A 19,297-nucleotide genomic window follows, 5' to 3' on the forward strand; every position below is an offset into this window, starting at 1 on the left:
GCTTGTTACAACTTGTTTGCTTGACCAACTACTCTGCTTCGCTCACAAACGAACACACTGGCCCCACTTCCGCTCCGTAACTCTGCATCACATTACCTTTTGGGGTAACTTCACTGTAGGGAAACAGAACTGCTTCACGTCAATGTGCGTCTACCACAAGACGTAACAGCCACGGAGCTTTTGTTTAAGAATATAAACTATCGTTTAGCGGGGAAAGTACGATATCCTGTCCTATAGTGAGTCTCAACAAAGACTCGGAACAGATTTCCATCGGACTTTAGCTGGTTTGTCTTTTGCATAAGCACAATTTCTTGTTGGTGCACCCCGACTGCAGGAAGCCAAAATCGTGCTCTTTGACAGCGCATCGCGTTCACGCTGCAACTCTTAAAACCTGCAGTTTCATCCCAGTCTCATCCCCGCACACATAAAAATTTCCAGGTTTGCATATCACTTAGAAATCAGATATAGTTTTATAAGAATGTACAAAATAGTGTATATGAAGCGCGCAGATTGTATCGGCTATGAATAAATACAAGAAATTAATATAGGCAACATAAATCGCCCCGACAGGAAGCTCGTTTTGCAAAACCATACAATTAGCAAAGACTGAAAAAATAAAAAAATGTTTATATTTACATATCACATTGCAATCCCGCAAATTTTAAAATTCTCCATACCTGTGACTTCCTTAACTACGACTGCTTAGATGTTTTCTTATCTCAAAAAGGTAAATCGTTGCATGCACTTCAAAAAATAAATGTGAAAGAAGAAACTTACTGATGCAGTGTATCGTTGCTTTGAGAAACTTAACAGCGAGTGCAGATACTCCACTCTTCAGAGAGGACGTAAGTATCCTGAGCGATCACACTTCAGTGTGGAAAGACAGAGCGCTGCAGCGAGTTTAAAGTCAAGTTTGGGATTTCCCCGGTGATATCATGTGTGCATATCATATGAAGGAGGCAGGATTTGGCAGGTTTTTGAGTCTGCGCAGTAGTGTAGCAGCGCGCTAAAACTAGGCAGTCTGATTTCCGAGAAATCATGCCGTTGATCGCGAAGGTCGGCGTGGGAAGGGGAACTGTCGTACACAAACAGCCAAGGTAGAGAATCATACATTGCCGCACGTAGACCACAACACCCCTTTTTGCATCAATATATTCTATCTGGGTTTCAAAACCAGTTGCATATCCGCATAATTTTGCATATCACAATGCATATAGTAATTGTAATTTTATTATATTGCATTTATGCAATAGCCTATGCAAGGTGCATTGTGCGTTTTGACAACATTTTTCCTTTTTCCAAAAAACAACAGCTCATGCGATAGTCCTTAAAGCATACGCATCCAACCGACCCCCTTACGAGAAACTGAAACAAGCATCTGTGTACGCTCAGATGTAGCCTGTTGCTCAGGACCAGTTGCCTATGGCTTTTCGTAAATCGGGCACCAACAGTAAAGGAGCCTTTTCCGGGAAACCCTGCAATACACATGTTCATCGCTAGAGGGGAGTGTGGAGTCGAAAGGCTGCTATCTTTGCGTGCCTGTGTTTACCCTCCTATTACATGACAACATATTCAATGAACGAAAGAACGTGCAGCATGTGAAATAACGTGCCGCACTGAACCGACTTTGTCAGAACCTACTTAACACAGAATCTACCGCTGGGTCTATACGAAGGTAGGCCTTCATAATTTGTAAACGGAGTGTCAGTACACTGTCCACATTCGTGCACAACAGCATTAGTATTGTTTCCATTATCTGAAATTCCAGCCTTACCCATAATTGTTTTAATGCTGTTTTCGTATAAGCAGCATACTCCCGGTGATATAGGAGTTTAGAGAGAGATGAACCCGGCGCCGCCCCGAGCCGCGATCTGGAAAGCTTGGTGATTTTTTTTTTTGTTTTTTTTTTTGCGGAATTTTCACTGTAGTAAAGCACTGGGTTTTCCCAGCACGTGTCCATTTGGAATAATTGGCGGAAGCCAAAATGTCCTGAAGCAAGTGTTGTTTGGTAGAGATGCCAAAGAGATGTTATAAAACAAAGATATTTGGAAAGGGGAATATACATTTAAATATATAGCTTATTAGCTGTAATTCCATACGTAAATCGGCTGTCCCTAGAAGTTAATACAGTCTAACGGAGTTACGGTTTTTAACAGGAAGTGGTTTTAGTCAGGTTAAACGTCGAAACAAACTGCAGAAAAAACTGAACATAAAAACATGCCATATATTTTAAACTGTCAAATGCATTTCAGGGTTATTATGCCTTTGAATGCGAACGTAGTGGTTACCTTTAGGGGGCAGGTTTGATGTACATTGTATTAATTTCAGATCAAACTGATCATTTGTGCATTGTTTGACGCGAGAGTGGTCAGTGAGGACCTGAATTTCTGTATGTTTATAACAGGACATTACGCGGTACATGGGAACATAACCAAGGAAAGCAAAGTGCAGTTTCAGTGCAAATGAACAGAACGGAGAATAACAGGTCTAGGTTACCCGAATATGGCAGATGACTTTCAGTCGTGTGCAAATCAGTTCCTGTCCCAGAGACCAACATGCAATCCCCCTCGCAAAAGCCCCTACAAAGCAGGACAAGACAGTGACACAAGGCAGTGACACACACACACACACACACACACACAGCTGTTATTCATTAAAACGTAACACATTTTAGAACATTGCTGAAATATGCTTTAGAGGTAAATCTAGAATCTTCATAACAAGTTCTTTTTTTCCCCAGTTCTATGACTTTGCAAAGCAAAATGACTTTGTCATTGCAAAGCAGCCACAGTCCTGGGAATCCTCCAATCATGAATGACCATCATACCAAGACTGTGAAAAAATTTCCATGGACACTTCCATATTTCCTTTCTCGTGAGAGAAGCTTTACAGGAAAGGTGTCACTGGTCTCTTGCTTTTTGGAAATATCTACAGATATCATTAAATGCATGTAGCCTTTCCATCAACATTACATTAAACATGCACAGTTTTTGATTAGTTGCTATGATATCATATATGTTAGTTTGAGGTAATACATGATATTTAAAAAAAAACATGAGGGTTATTTTCCCTCAACAATAATGTGAATCAATCATGAACCAGTTTTTTTATATTACCATTAATAATAATGAATTACATTTTTCTTGTGACTTTCAATGGACAGACAGTACTTTACAGTGAAGGGATGGCTCCCCTCAACTACAACCATTTTGTTGCCCGGTAGGCCAATGCACAGTAGCTACTGTATTTTGAGCCAGAACAGTCATCATACATCAGCTAAGGTGGAGAAGGAAGTAATTATTCAGCTAGATGAAATGGGGGATTATTACACAGTCAGACCGAACCTCGTTGGGAATTTGCTCAGGACCACAGGACCCTCCCTACTTTTTTGACAAGTATGAGGGGAGATCTACGGATGAGTCATAATGGTTTAACATATCCCCTGCACAATGAAGCCTCATGCAAGTGTTCCCATCACTGCACTGGGACATTGGTTTCCTACACACTTCAGAGAGAGGACTGCCCCTTACTGGCCACCAAATCCACTTTTAGTAGAAAGATCCATAACTTCTCCAGGGGAAGTTATCCCTCCAGGTCCCAATCACTCCCTAGCTTTAACCATCAGGCAGGAGAAAGTTACAGGGTGATTTAGGTGCTGGCTGCCAGCTTAGTGTCTTCAGTGCTTCGGACATGCAGACGAGATACACATTAAATATTCCACTGGACCACCTGATTTTCACCAAGATTATACCAGTCACTCTTTCCATGTATGTTCAAATCTGATAGGAATGTATACATTAAGGTTTATTACGATGGAAAGTTTCATCACTGTTGCTGTCTTGACTATTGCGTGTGGCTCACTCTTTCATTCAGCAGCCTCTCCATTACAAGCCCTGTTCCTTACCACTATGCTACACTGCCACCCCAGTTACCCAGTTCTGAGTTAGGGTAAAGGTTATTCTCTAGGTCGAAATTACTCAAGAGGTTATTCTGCCCCATATGAATGTAATGAGTCTCTCTCTCTCTCTTCATTTCCTCTCATCTGTTCTGATTACAGTCAGCTGGAGGAGAAGTGTGAATGTGTCTGCTTGGGTGGGAAAAAAAACACATGGGGAACTCTTTTAGGATATACCCTATTTCAGCAAACTCGGTGGTGTGACCAGAAACACTAGCAGAGGAAGCTTTGAAAGCTATGGAGGAAATTAATTTCCTGGAAACAACGTCTTAAGCCACAGAAGCAATGCCAATGTGGGAATTTGGAATTGAAAAGGTCACACCGGTGAGCCAATAAAATGCACATGCTAGACGAAATGTTTAAAATAAGTTTTACAGCAACCCTAAAAAAGGCAAGAGCAGTCGATTGTGGATTGCACAGAACAATTAATCTCATGAGCCAAGTAAAATCCGAAGGATTACAGTGGACAGGGTAGGAAGCAAAGTATGAGGAGGCGCTGCAGAAGAGCAATATGGTTTAAAGGAGGGAAAAAAGACAAAGAAATGCAAATTGTCAAAATAGACTCACAAAGAGCAACAGGAGTGGTTTATGTCTTTGTTTAATCATTTCATTCATTTATTATTTACAGATTTCATAAATAATCAGGGTGGCAGTGTAGCATAGTGGTTAAGGAGTAGGACTCGTAACCAAAAGCTTGCCATCTTGATTTCCTATGGGGGCACTGCTGCTGTACCTTTGGGCAAGGTACTTACCCACAATTGCCTCAGTAAATATCCAGCTGTGTGGATAGCATTGTAAAAAACTGTAACTGATGTAAGTCACTCTGGATAAAAGCGTCTGGTAAATGTCAATAATGTAATCAGAAATGGGAAGGATACAGAAAAATAACAGAAAATGGCAAATAGGTTCTTTCAGCCTGTCACCTCCTTGATTTCTTACATTTTGTATGTGTTCCTTTTTCGTTATTCTTCTGTCTTTTCATACTGTTTGTTAAGTCTGTGCCTTTCATTCCATCACATTCCAGCTTTATTTGTCTAACTCCTTATGCTGATCAAAGTCTGTTTGCTTTACCTTACATCTTTAACTAACTCTTCTGCACAGGTGCAATATGCCCTTGGTAATTCCATGTTTTATCTGCTCAAATTGTATCTCCATATTCATATATTTACATATATACATTCATTCATAATATATTCAATACTTTCTAGACATAATAATCAACAAAGACTGAATAGCTGTACAAACTTTCATAGCAATTAATCATAGGACAATTGTAAGTTAGCTAGTGTAGAGGCTAATAATAATGGATTTTGTTTATATAGTGCCTTTCAAGGTTCTCAAAGCCTTTTACTTTGAAGCAGAGGAACTCTTCTCTAAGCATCACTAATAAGTAGCACCCACTGGGGTAATGCACCAGCAGCCATTTCACACCAGGAAAACTCACCACACAGCAGAGGTGGAGACAGAGGTAATTATTTAAGCAGTTAGGGTGGCGGAGGATTACTAGATGGCCACATTAGAATTTAACCAGGACACTAATTGGCAAGAAGTGCCATGGGATCTTTAATGGCCACAGAGAGTCAGTACCTCAGTTTAACATATCAAATGAAAGACAGCATCTCCTATAGTACAGTACAGTGTACCCTTTACTGTACTATGGCACAGTAAAAGGTACACTATCCAGGACTTTTTATGCCGGTGTCCCTCAATGGTGGAATGAACTTCCACACCTCATCTGTTCTGCTGAGTCCCTCTCTGTCTTCAAGAAACATCTGAAGACAAAGCTCTTCTGCTCTCACCTGAGCACCTGAAACACTTCCCCCCTAAAGGCACTTCTCATGAATAAAACTATCTTCTACTAATCTGTATAATAAAATTAGAAAAAAAAAATCTAATGTTAGCTAATCTAACGTTAGCTTTACCTGCTAGTTTGTACCTTGCCTGGCCAACCTTTGGAACTTTGTCATGCAGTTGACTTTTTCGCTTGTGTTGTATTGTACCTCGCTTGTAAGTTGCTTTGGATAAAAGCGTCTGCCAAATGAATAAATGTACTATGGCATTGGTCTCCTGTTAGGTCCAGAAGCAAGACTACCCCCTACTGGCCCATCAACACCACTTCTAGCAGCAAGTTGGTGTCAGCGGTAACCTGTTCTTCACAGACGCTCTCCCATCTATGTACTAACGAAGCCCATCCCTGCTCACTCTCAGTCATCAGACATGACAGAGGTGCAGGGTGGTGTGACTGCTGGCAAAGTAGCATGTTAGCCACCACTAGCGACATTTATTCTGATCTAACATAGGTAGCTAGCCAATCTGTGTAGCTAGTTATTTGCATGGGGCAGGTAGTCTATCAGTTACCTAATAATGCCATTATAATATCATAAAATGTGTTGATGGTCTGTTAATCATTCAGACACACATCTTTGTTTTTTGCGTAGCTGCCTAGTACTAGTTTGCTTAGTGGATGTCTTGCCACATCTCTCACCCTTCTTGCACCCACTACTCCTGTCTTCCATGATAATCTGAAGAACAGTAAAGAGCATATCTAGAGTGAAACTATCTCTGTGTTGAGTTTCATCTTGAAGGATTGAAGGGACTCTCATGCCTCTGTAAGATTCTTAGAAACAATTCCATCTATGAGTACCTGTCTGTATGAACAAAAGCTTTATATTGATGGTGTGAAATTTTTGGACAAATTTCTGCCTGTGGGCATAACCTAATGCTAAACTACTTCCTTGGTCGCCCAAATGTGTAAGAATATGTCAAGGTATAACAAAGTGTACTAAGTGTAAGTAAAAATAGCATTTAAAAATGAAACATTAGCTTTACATCATGTTATTATTCCAAATAAAGGATAAACTACATATTAGCCCATTTTGTTCCTTTTTTTAAAAAGCCATGTCCAGACTCAGTTCCTGAAATTATTGTAGTACTTCTCCCAGCAACAGAATTAAGCCCCATTTGTGGTGCCAAGACAGAACACTCACATACACAATCTATATCTTTCCTTAGTAATTGTTAAACTAAATGTTACTAACTTAGTAAATGGTAAACTGTCAATTAAGACACAGGGGAATTTAACCGATGTGTTTAACATTGTGCAAGGAGCCAATAATGTGAACCACAAAATCTGTTTCCACCTGTGGTATTTTAATTCTGTGAACAAATACAGAGGAGGAACAGAAAGTCGGCCAAAAATGACCTAAAGGCAGATTTCACAGTGGTAGTAGAAGGTATCGTTTGATGCCAAATGTTATGAGCACACGCATGACCTGCTAGAATATACAATGGAGTTATATATTCTGGTCTTTGTTATCAAACTTAACACAGTGAGCACATGACATAACATTGGCTGAATGGCGTATTCTTATCAATGCTCTGTCCTTTCTGTTTTTTGTTTGTTTGTTTGTTTGTTTTATTTTCATAGATAATTAGATGGTTTGTTAGCAAAATCTGTCAAGGACGTGTGCAGGTGCATATCCATGGGTGTGGAAAGCCAAATATGTGTACCTGTATATTCAATATATGTTATGATGCATTTCTGTAGATGAATATTTGAGATTTAACCTTTGATTAAGATCCTCTAAGCAACAAGATGTCTCTTGAACTCTTGTACAAATCTCTGCATTGTTGTTATGATGACTATTCTATTATTTGTTCAACAGTAAAAGTCTACAACATATAGGTGTGAGCCTGTTTAACATTCATGCTATTTTCCTCTGTTTGTGCAGCTTTGTGAATTATACTGGAAAGGGTCTCATCTGAAGACCTGCAAACAACAGGAAGATCCTCGCTCCCAACAGCAGTTCGGCCAATCTCAACATGAGTGACATAATCAAAGACAGGTAGGTAAATACATGAAAATGCAAACTTTTACAATGGTTTGATGGGATTTGTTAGTTAAATGACATTGACTGCCAGTGCAAAAACAGCATTAGAATCATTCACATTTATCACCTAAAACTGTGAATGGTATTACCATGTCAAATGCCTGTTTACCTACTATATGCACTTTTGTATGTCGCTTTGGATAAAAACATCTGCTAAATGAACGAATGTAAATGTAAATGAATTTGTAAATAGAAATCATAATATTTATTGCATAATAGATGTAGCAGCAGAAATAGTGCAAGAACACAGCACAAGATTTGGACAGAACAGTTCAATGGAAGGGTGAAATTTGGAGCAAGCTGCTGAGGAGAAAGTTCTCACTAAGTGCAAATCTCCCTCAGAAGAGGAGTATGCTTCACAATATTAATTACCCTATGAGGGGAGAAAAGGAGCTTGGAGCTTTGAACGAAGCAGCTTGGACATATGCACTAAATCTCTCCTGAGCCATCTGCCTCTGCAGCCCTGTGACATTGAATCACGTCAAAGCTGCAGCTGCAGCTTCATGGGCAGGAAGGCCTCTCTGCCCCGCCCTTTTTTCCTCTGAGCTCAGTGAGTCCACCCCTGTTGGAGCTCCGCCCCTCACCCCCCACCCCCCTCCCCTAACCACAAGGCATCTGTCTGGCCAGTCAGGCCACAGGATTCTGACAGGAAGAGATAGCATCATTGAATAAACCAGCAGACAGGAAGGGTTTGCCCAGTTTACACAGTCAGAGCATCCCTCGACTTTTTATTTGGCTTACAAATATTATGGAGAGGAACAGCTGACAGGGCAGGCCTTTCATTTGGAAAGCACAGTTTCTTTGATCCAATGAGTGTTGGGTTTAAACACTCCTGTCTGAATCATTATTTTCTCCATGCGTATTTGTGCATGGAGAAAATAATGTTATCAGGGATGCATTAATACAATTACATCTCATGGTTTGTTTTTGACAGTGACACAGATGCTGTGCTGATACTGTGCTTGTAGCCTACTAATATGATACCCTTACACAATAGCTCATTAGCCTCAGGTATTTACACATTAACATCCTTAAGCATGGAGGTTTTAAATATAGCCCCATTTGTCTCAATGTGCAGTCGTGGAGGAGGAGGCTGCTGACATGACCGGAGGTAACAGATGGGGGTTCCTGACCGTGACCCACTTGATAAGGACAGTCACGTGACTGCACCGTAAAAAGGCAATTACATACGTGGGGAAAGATGCTCCCCCAGGAGGAAATGCGATCAGGAAGTCAAATTGTATAAAACAATGAAGGGTTAAGAAGTAACCGATGTGCCATAATAAACTAGAGACTAAAGTCTTTTAATAAAGGTTGTATTTTTTTCCACAGTAATTATCAAGTGTTATTAAATGACACATTTCCACATATTGAAAGTTTATTATGTCCAAACGTGGTGCCAGTTTCTGCATTTGGAATTCAGAGACACCGTGCTTTGTGCTAAAGATGCGTAGCTGTGAAAGGTGGAAATTTCAAGGTTAAGCAGATACAGGGGCATGGCATGCATGATGTAATAGTATGTGTTATTTTCTTATGCTGGCAATACATGGGACCTCTAATGTGTGTAATTTCGCGCATACTCCAGAACTCGCTGTATTCAAACTCCCTGGTTTAAAATATCTCGTCCCTTTTGACAAACGTAAACTAAATGCATATCCCGTACGAAATCATAAAACCTCGCTAACGTCTCGCACATGGGCTAAATGATCCACATTTTTCAATGACTTACAGCATTTTTGCGGGGTATGACTCAATAGAAAGGACAGGCGGAGGCAGGCCTTTGAGTAGCCTTGTCTGAATTAACTTGTGTGAAATTATTAATTATCTGCTTAAATACAACGACTGTGTCGGACACGGTTCCATCTCTAAAACCGGATGCGAACGAGCTGTCACCGTGTCACCTTGTCTCGAGTGCAGCTGCCCCTCGCGCGAGCATCCTTGAATCACTTGGTTCCATTGCGCGGAATACCAGAGGTAAAATAAAAAATATATAGCTACATGCTAAAAACGCACACCCGGCCATTTTCACTCGTTCGTGCAGTCCACAAATGTAAAACATTGGAGAAAAGCACACTAATGTCACTGCTTCGTCTCTGCAAAGCCAAATTGACTAGCTCACTACAGTATTACTCAGTGATTCTCACCTAATCTCCCAGATTGTCCGAGAGTTGCTGCAGTCGTTGCTGCAGTTTTCTGCTCTTACTACACTGGGTTGTGTGCTGCGACAGCAGACTCAATGAGAAAGACATGCTTGCCTTCGTCCTCGTTTCTGGGTCTATCTGGATTGTATTAGGTAAGTTTCATCCCGTTTTCCTGTTTCATGTGTTCATGTTTTTGGTAACCGTTTATTGGTATCCGACGTTACCTTTAAACTTGGATAGCCTACATATTACACTCTTTTTTAATCCTAGACACCGGAGTCGGAAGGGATGTATTTTTTGCACTTAAATGCCCTGTGCTTTAAATAATACAGTGCTTTCGTGATATTTTGCTGTTCGTGTAGGCCTACGAAGATTGCTTTCTTCTTATTTTAAATTTCTTAGATGCTTCAGGACGGGGTTTCAATCGATATTTTACAATTCTAAGAGAAACAATTGACTCCCCTCGATTTTCGAATGTGGCTGTTTTCCCTTAGTCTGTGTGTGCGGAATCGGTTGTTATTGCTTTAATTAAAATAAAAACGAATTCAATTGACACAGGACGTGCAATTTCTAGCATACTGTACATCGTGATGGAGTTACATGGCTATCTGAATCTGAAGTAAATACGAGCATAGAACTTGCGTTTGTCGTGGATTTTTTTGGTGTCTTTTCTTTAAAACAAAACGCTACGTTCGTATTTGCCACGGGGTTGTAATAGGCTTCAAGGGCTGTACAAGTCTCCACGAATACAAAATTTGTAGTGGACATGATGCTGGATGCTCGTGAGCTGGGCCCTTGTCATACTGTATCCCTGCGTAAACCGGGCAGACATGAATGTACACGTCATCCTCCCTATTATCCATGTAGCCATGTAGCATTTTTACAGCAATTTAAAACCGACCTAAACGTTATTTCACCCAGAATGTTAAATGTAACAGGTTTGCACGTTTAGTTTAAGCGGATTGGATTGAATTGTTCGTAAAATGCATGCAATTCTTTGCAAATTAAACGCCGTAAATAGCGAATAGACAGAATATTAGGTCTAGGGACAAATTCATTTTTAAATTGAACCAGGAAAGGCAGGTTATGAAGCGTGCACCGGTGACATGGGCGGTGTGACGTCTACACTCACGCGCTTGAGCGCTTTTGTTTGATTGGAAGGAGCTGTCCGAGGGGTAGAGGTACTGAAACACAGGCTGGCAGAGGCTATTTGGGGATTCCATTCGGGGTAATAAACTCACACACACTCTAAAGTGCTATGCTCTAATGAACCAATCATTCGAGGAAATCTTATCTCTAAACATTAAGGCTTTGCATGCCCTATAAAAGGCATTTAGGAGATTTAGCTGCACCATAGTGTTATACCGGGTTGCAAATGCTAGGCACAAATAAGCCACATTTCAATGACTTTCTAGCGTTGTACACTTACTCTTTTTCCATGTCATTGTACACTGACACTAGTAACGGAGCAGCATCTATAATTTAGCCTTTTGGTTGCTGGCCCAGCGACAAAGGTAAACCTATTCTTTTTTCCTTTGAATTATTAAGATGTTTAAACACACGCTCTACCGAAGACCACATCACTAAACTAATGTAGTAAAGGGTATGTCTGTTTTACACTAGTGTTTTGTTACTATGATCTCTTAATTGTAACTGATGTGATTATCATTACTCAAGGGGTCATTGAACTAGAGAATGTTCACCTGATGAGCTTGTGTTTAAACATGACAGATTAGACTAGTTTTCGGATGTAGGCAAGGGCAACTTACTGTATGCGGAACAGTGGTAGGACTGAGCTCTTATATTCCAAGTCAGCAACTACAGTTGCGCAAATAGACATGAAACATTCTTCCTAAACTCCAGACCTATGATGATAGAAACGGCTTGTCTTGTTTCCTCAAAAGTGATTAGGCAATTTTTTTTTGTATAGGCATATATTTTCTGCTAGTGGCCAGTCTGGGGCAATGGAGTCAGATGAGGCCATAGCCCATGTAGGGACCTGCGGAACATACTCATCCTGAAGGAATACAAGAGCGTCTCATACACAGATAGAAATTTTTGATTTTTGGTCCAACTACCTTTTGATATGCATTTGTGAAACATGCTGAAATGGAGATGAATGGTACAGTGTGTTCAAAAAGATCCCATCATTAATTTGCTGAATGTGTGCAATGTACGGCAAATAGCTGATTTAAAAGAAGACCGGAGTGGTTCACAGCTTTGAACCTTTCTGTTCACAGACAGATTAATTATGAGGGGAAGATATGGGGCACTAGTGGATATTTCTGCATGTAAAAGCTTTTATATAGCTTAATGGTAGCCATCGTGTATATAATAATGTTTATCGGTCAACATATGGATTAGCTGACTGCATTTAAAGAGGAGAAAAGCACTAAGCAAGAGATATCTCCCTTGCTGCCAGTCCACACGGGTTGGCTTTCAGTATTCAGCATTTTCTTATGATTGAGGTAGGCATGATTGATGTATTTTAATGACTTCCTCACACAGTTAAAATACTGCAGCTGTTACTGCATATTTTACTTGTCCCTAGATGTGTATGTGTGTGTGCGTGTTTCTGTGTGTTTGCTGTGTGTATGTGTGTACTTCTGTGGTGTTTTTGTGTGTATGCTCACACACTGTGAACGTGTGTGAATGTATATTTGTAGTTTGTAGTTTTTTGTGTATGTCTGTTTCCGTGTGTTCGCAGTGTTCACATTTGTATGCGATTGCAGTATGTATGTATTTAGGTGTATTTGTGGTGAGGTAGTTTGTGCCTAAGTGGTGTATGTGCTTGTTTTTATATGCATTTGCTGTGTGTGAGAATGTGTATATGTATGCGTGCACATGTGTGTGAGCATGTGTGTTTCTGTGTGCCTGAGTGTGTGTGCGTCTGTGTGCTTGAGTGTGTGTGTGTGTGTGTCAGTGTGTAAGCTTACTTCAGCCCTCCTGGCTGATCTGGCTGGAGGTGTCCCTGTGTCTCATGTGCTTCAGGAAGGAGGGAGGGGGAGGAAGAGGGGGGGGGGGAGGAGGGGAGAGGAGGCAGCACGTCTGGTGAGGGTGGTGTGATACGGAGGCCGATTGAGAACAAACCAGAGCGCAGTCTTTTCCCCTCCGCTTACCGCGCGTCATCACAATCTCTTAGCTGTGGGAGGCGAGCCGAGAGCCGGCGGGGGCTGCAGATGTGACACCGGCAGCGGGGCGTTTTCGCACTGACTGCTTGCTGCACGGCATGTGTGGGAGAGACGTCAGCACCTGTCAGCGGAGCCATTAATCGATTAATGAGGTGGCAATGCAGCTGTGCGCCGGAACGCAAGAACAGTCCCTCCTCTCCCTCCTTTTCAGCAGATTCCGTTTCACTGTCGCTGGCCTCTACGTCAGCTTGCAGAAGCACAACCCAAAGGTGTGGCGATGTGGCACCGCGCGCGCACTATGTAAATCGTCGCATTCAAATATCGATCACGCCCGTTTTGCAGGACGGCGTCGGCGTGGCGCGTAGGCCCCCGCCGCAGGTCGGAGGACACCGGCGAGTTGAGACGGAGGCGCGGTGGCTTTAAATGGAAAAGCCAGCGCCGGGGTTACTTCTGAGCATCCGATTCTGTGGTAATCCCAGGGCAGCGGAGCCTAATTGCAAGTGACGCTTCGCAGATGGGGAGAGGCGTGGGGCTCGTGCCAAGCGCAGCCTTTTTTTTTCCCCTGACACCTTAAGCCCCTGTGATCACCGGCGGTCAATCCCTCCCATTCAATAAGTACTAAATGTGCCTGAGGATCCGGGGGAAGCTAACCTGTGACGCAAGGTTTGAGGCGGTCAGTAGACAATTGGGACAACTCTTGATTTGAGACAATGCATTGGGTGCATCCTCTCTGTCTAAGTTTTCTCTCGGGGGTCTAATCCTCTGGGAGTTGGGGGGGGGGGGGGGGCGTTGTATTTCATGCATTTCATTATTGTCTTTTGTTATATGAGATAAAAGCGTGTGTGGCCTGTTGCAACGACCTCTTCTTATGATGTTGTAGACAGTGGTCCAAGTTCACGCATGTGAACGTACTGAGGAAGTACTTTTTTGAGCATAATGCCTGTCATACCTTTTTCACATGATCATATTTATGTATGTAGCAAGCCTTTTGTAGAGACTTTCATCACTTGCGTGTTAGATGATATGCATGTATACTGAGGGAGGTGTACTAAAATAATATGAGCTAAACATCTTGCCAGAGAGTACAGTGGCATTGCCCTACCTAGTATATGGACCAGCAATGAGCCAGCAATCCTGTCGTCACAACTCCTGTTCTCTCACCACTGTACCGTGCTTGCATGAGTGTCATGAGGCTAAACAAGCTAAACTCACGGTTCAGCATTTTCAGGGTGCTGATGTTCATGTTGGGTAACACCTGAAATGAAAAGATAAATAAATAACAAGAGAGGTCAGCACTCACTCTAGAATTCATTTCTCGAGTGTTATTGAAGTTTTTTTTCCCACTCACAGGAAGAGGAGGGAAGATCACTAAAACATCTATTTGTGGACTGAAACACAAAATAAATAAGGCTTTAAAAACTGGAAACTGTACATTTAATGCTTGCCTTTTTTGCATCAGTCGCCCTGTTGTGGATGCATTCTGGAATTGCATCACCTGTAACATAGTTACAGTGCCCCTCTGACCCTGTGTAAAGTGTCCTTCAGCTCGAGGGAAAAATCTGCCTGGGCCAGGCCTACATATGTTAAATATGATCACTCCTTTCCCCTTTGAGGTTGTTATGTGAGTGGAACTGCCTCATCACTTTTCTAATTAGCCCTGCTCCACTTTCAGCAGGCTTATGCAGCAGTTTTTTTTTTTTTTACTGCATTTCATCTCTGTCATTTTTATTTATTTTTACTTTTTGAATAGTGCTGCTAATAAATTGATCAGTGAAACTCAGATACTTCTATTGGTTTTTAACAAGTGCAAATACTGTCCAGAGAAACACAGCATGTGTTTTTCTTTTTCTTTCCTTTTCTGCACATAGTGTAGAAGATCAATGACCATCTGCAAAACCGATTAACAAGCATTTCTGTGGAAAGTGTACCTCTTTAAACTGTTAGCGGCCAATGTTGGAGAGAGTAGATCAAAGCTTTTTCAAGTGGCTATTCCAGTCTAACTTGCTGCGAAATCAATACCCCGAATGCGCAAAGTCAGCTATCTGGTGTCATTATAATAAATGATGCATCGACAGAAACCATGATATGCATAGTGCTTCTTTGTTTGTTTAGATTTCTCTAGGTTGTGAGTAGGGTTCATGCCTGTTCACGTATGCGTATCTTATGTTACCTAACAAAGAGGAGCTCTCTCACAATGCTTGTTTCAACACCTGTCAAAATAAAGAGAGAACTCGATTGCCCTTTCTTATTTTTTATGTAGTCACTCTGCTGTATTCTGTCCTTTCTTACATTTAATGTTAAGCTACTTAAAATATTGTTTCTGTATTGTGTATTTTTCCCCAGGTCTTAATCTGTCAGAGATGAAGTAAAAGAAGGTTTCTGAGAATACATGCAGTATATTAAGGGCATAATCATTCAACAGACATAATCCTGTTTGCAAAAAAGCTGCAGCAGTTAGAAAATAAACCTGGGCATAGTGTGTTCAGATGCTCTATCTCGTGTGAATGTGAGTGGGTGGCTATTATCCTCAAAGACCACGGTAACTGTAGCAGTGATCTATTTTGAGACTGCAACACCAAGAGAGCACCGAACAGTGAAAGTTTTCATTTGAATTAATATTGGACAGTGTCAGTTTAAGGAGACACAACAAGTAGGACAGTGCTTTTGGGATACCCGCCGCCCCCCCCCCTCAGCCCCCTCCATGTCTTCTCTGACCCTTGATCACACACGCAAGCGAGCAAACAGTGCTGTGCTTCTCCCCCTCTCTGGCCCCTTCCACCACTGTGTCATCGCTAAGTGTGGTAGTTCAGGAATCAGCTCGGTGCGCCTGATTCATGGGTGTTCGTCAGCCGTCGGAGGCTGAGCAGTTGTGTCACTGGGTTATGGAGCGTGGATATTTTTATCAGAGAGGGGAAACCACTCACACACTGCCAAATGGGAAGTCCTCTCTGGGGTTTTCAGTATTACAGGTCGAAATGGCAGCTGGTGTGAAGACACCTCACAAGTACAGTCATAAAACCTGAGAAGTGTCACAGCTCTTCTTATTCGCTGTCAGGGGTTTTTGGTCTGTTTAGTTTTGTTGGTACAGTCTACACAACATTTTTAAACATGGCATCTTAGTAAGTGCTAGGTTTATTTTAGCATGTGTGAGTATAATCGTAGATGTTCTGTTTATTTCACAAATATTCAGCTCTGTGTTTCTTCCATCCTTCATATATTGAAGGCTAGGAGTTTCCATTTGGTAGCTGGAGCTCTTGGTTCAGTCCACAATATCTGTGCTAACTATGGTTGTTTTGTCTTCAATATTTTCGTGAATAATGACAATAAGGCTGCAAATTCAAAGTGCTCTCATCTTCACCAATGGTAGACATGGAATTTTCAGAATTATATATGCCAGGTTGACAATCTGTTCAGTAATTAGAATATCTGTGCGGGATAAGTGACATGTAGACATTTCTCCTCCATTGCATACTGTTCCATAGGGCGGACAGTGGGAGCTTTACTGTCATCATGAATTGATAATCAGTTCTATGACTTAATGCATGTGGAGCCTCTGAAAAATTGATAAATCAGTCTGAGATAACTCTGAGTCAGATTTTGTTTTCACTCCTGGTCCTTGTGACCGACGCCCACTTACAGTAAGACTTACAACAGCACCAATAGAAAGCTGAAATGTTACCCTTGGTCAAGCAGTGGGACTGAGAGATACACCCATGGCTATTTCTGTCATCGCAGCCATTTTCTTTTTTGTAGTTTAAAAACCCTTACACAGTTTTATGACCCACTCAAAGTAATATTACAGCGATTACAAAAAAATAACTTGAATATTGAGGGTTAAAAAGATTCAGCTACTAGAACTGACCATTGCCCCACATATCCTGATCGTTGTCCGATAGTTATTTATTAATTAGCTCAGGAGATGTCCTTACATAGAGCAGCTTACACGGCATACATGCTACATGTCGTCCATTTATACAGCTGAGTATTTACTGGGGCAATTGAGTTCTAGTACCTTACTCAAGGGTGAAACAGCAGTGTCACGCCTAGGTTTTGAACCTGTAACTTGCTGGTAAGTCTGCCCCCCTTATTGTACTGCTTCTATAGTTGTTTAGGACTATGTGAAGCACTGTGTAGCATGATATAAGGCAAACTGCAATGAGGGTGTCAGCCAGATAGCTAATAAATATTGATGTAGTAAATTGAGATTACAGTTAAGAGCTTAACTGTGTCCATCTGATCAATTAAAATACAGACTCTGATAAACTGGTATGCTCACACATGTTCTGCTGTTTTTGTTGTCATCATTGTGTTGGTGTTTTCATTGTCATTGCGGTGCTTTGTTTTGAAGGTTTTGGAAATCATATTACTTTTTTCGTTTAGCAGACATGCTCATCCAGAGCTACTTACATAGGTTGCAATTTTACCCATTTATACAGCTGCATATTTACTGTGGTCAATTCTGGGTTAAGTATCTTCGCCAAGGGTACAACAGCAGTGCCCCAGCAGCGAACTGAACCAGCAACCTTTCAGTTATGAGTCCTGCTCCTTACCACTACGCTACACTGCTGCCAAAATGAGCTTATATTCTCAATGGTGATGTGTGACTCACTCAGAAAGTAGAAACTGTGTGGTCACCATTTCAACAGTCAAGCGCTTCATCGAATTATGCATCCTTAAAATCCTCAATAGCAAAGTCCTTCATCATGGGAGTGCACTGACCTGGACACTGCCACAGAAACGTCTCTCTACAGGAGTGCCTACGGGGCAGCAGTGTAGCATAGTGGGTAAGGAGCAGGACTCATAACCGAAAGGTTTGATTCCCCACTGGGGCACTGCTGCTGTACTCTTGGGCAAGGTACTTAACCCACAATTGCCTCAGCAAATATCCAGCTGTATAAATGGATAACACTGTAATTGATATAAGTCGCTCTGGATGAGAGTGTCTGCTAAATGCCAATAATGTAATGTAATGTAAAGTAATGTAAAAGGAGCTCACCTAAGACTGAAGATGCAAAAGGTGTCAATGATGGGTTGGTGGTCCTCTCCTGAGGAATGAGATCAGTGGTTCTGCATTTTCCCAGTGCACCCACCTCAGCGCTGAGTAGGCTGATTGGTGCTAAAGGCCACCGGTGACCTCTGTCTGACCCTGCATGTCTGTCTGTCTGTCTGTGTGTCTCCTCCGTGCAGAGCTGAGTTCCACCCTGATGGAGAAGATGCAGGCCCAGGAGCTGCTGCGCAGTCTGCGGCTGCCGGAGCTGGACGAGTTCAGCCAGTTCTTCCGCTCGCTGCCCACCTCCACCCTGGTGGGCCTGGGGGCCTTGACTGCCGTGCTGGCCTACTGGCTGGCCACTCGGCCCCGCGCCATCACTCCCCCCTGTGACCTCCGACAGCAGTCCCAGGAAGTGCAGGTAATAACCCCCCCCCCCCCCCCTTCCCCGCCACCCCACCAGCCACTGCATCTCAGACTCCTGTCACCAGCCCCCCCCCCCCCCCACCTTCCCTGGAAGCCTACACAAACAAAACATCCTGATCTTCAATTGAATCCACACATGTTTGACCTCTACCCTCTAATTCATGTTTTGCCCTTTTGTTCTGTGTTTTTGTTGATATGGGCATTTGTATGTTTTTTTTATTGTGGTGACCTTTTGAAACTGTATAGTGGCGTGCCAGTTTAGATAATGTCAGTTTTGACAATATGTTTTATGTTTGGCATGTTCTGTTATGAATTTGAAACCTACTCAGGATTGCTATTTGAGATGCTGTGAACCTACTCACCCACCTCAAGCATAGAGGATAACCAGGCACACACCAAGGGTTACTTCAAGCTTTACTGGTTTCTTGTTATTTAGTCTTCCTTAACAGCTCTCATGGTTTGCCACAACATGGCTGCCTAGCGCCAAAGTGGCCTGGCCATGCTGTATTAAAGAAATTAAAGAAGCTGTTCAAATGAGTTTGTCTTTTGAAACTTTAACTTAACGCATGTGAGATATATTTAAAACAGACGCACTTGCAACGTCCACGGGAAGTGAAAAGCCTGTTTCTTGGCAAAAGAACGACGGGAGCAGTTGTCGTGATGCATATCGTTACATTGTTAATACAGATTTGCATATAAACTGCTGTCTAGACTGAGGTATGATAAATCGCAGGCGGATCCATACACATTTTCCATTAGATTCAAAC

At 42.0% G+C, this 19,297-nt stretch overlaps 2 protein-coding genes across 5 annotated transcripts in view; one reads left to right on the top strand and one right to left on the bottom strand.

The window, feature by feature from the left end:
- irf1b (interferon regulatory factor 1b) overlaps positions 1-858 on the bottom strand; it is a 4,798-nt gene extending 3,940 nt beyond the window's left edge. For all 3 annotated transcript variants that reach the window (XM_036524579.1, XM_036524578.1, XM_036524576.1), the window contains exon 1: positions 778-858. The gene's annotated coding sequence lies outside the window, so the exon portion shown is untranslated. The remainder of the gene's footprint in view (positions 1-777) is intronic.
- An 8,897-nt stretch (positions 859-9,755) lies between these two features.
- acsl6 (acyl-CoA synthetase long chain family member 6) overlaps positions 9,756-19,297 on the top strand; it is a 29,200-nt gene continuing 19,658 nt past the window's right edge. The window contains exons 1-2 of one of the 2 annotated variants that reach the window (XM_036523440.1): positions 9,756-10,138; positions 18,305-18,525. In XM_036523440.1, the coding sequence (XP_036379333.1) occupies positions 10,093-10,138; positions 18,305-18,525 (267 nt within the window). In that variant the 5' untranslated portion in view covers positions 9,756-10,092. Of the gene's footprint in view, positions 10,139-17,030; positions 17,187-18,304; positions 18,526-19,297 lie in introns of those variants that run through there. The other variant, XM_036523441.1, reaches the window with a different exon arrangement.

Source organism: Megalops cyprinoides, chromosome 3 (genome assembly GCF_013368585.1).
Source record: "Megalops cyprinoides isolate fMegCyp1 chromosome 3, fMegCyp1.pri, whole genome shotgun sequence".
Lineage (NCBI taxonomy): Eukaryota > Metazoa > Chordata > Actinopteri > Elopiformes > Megalopidae > Megalops > Megalops cyprinoides.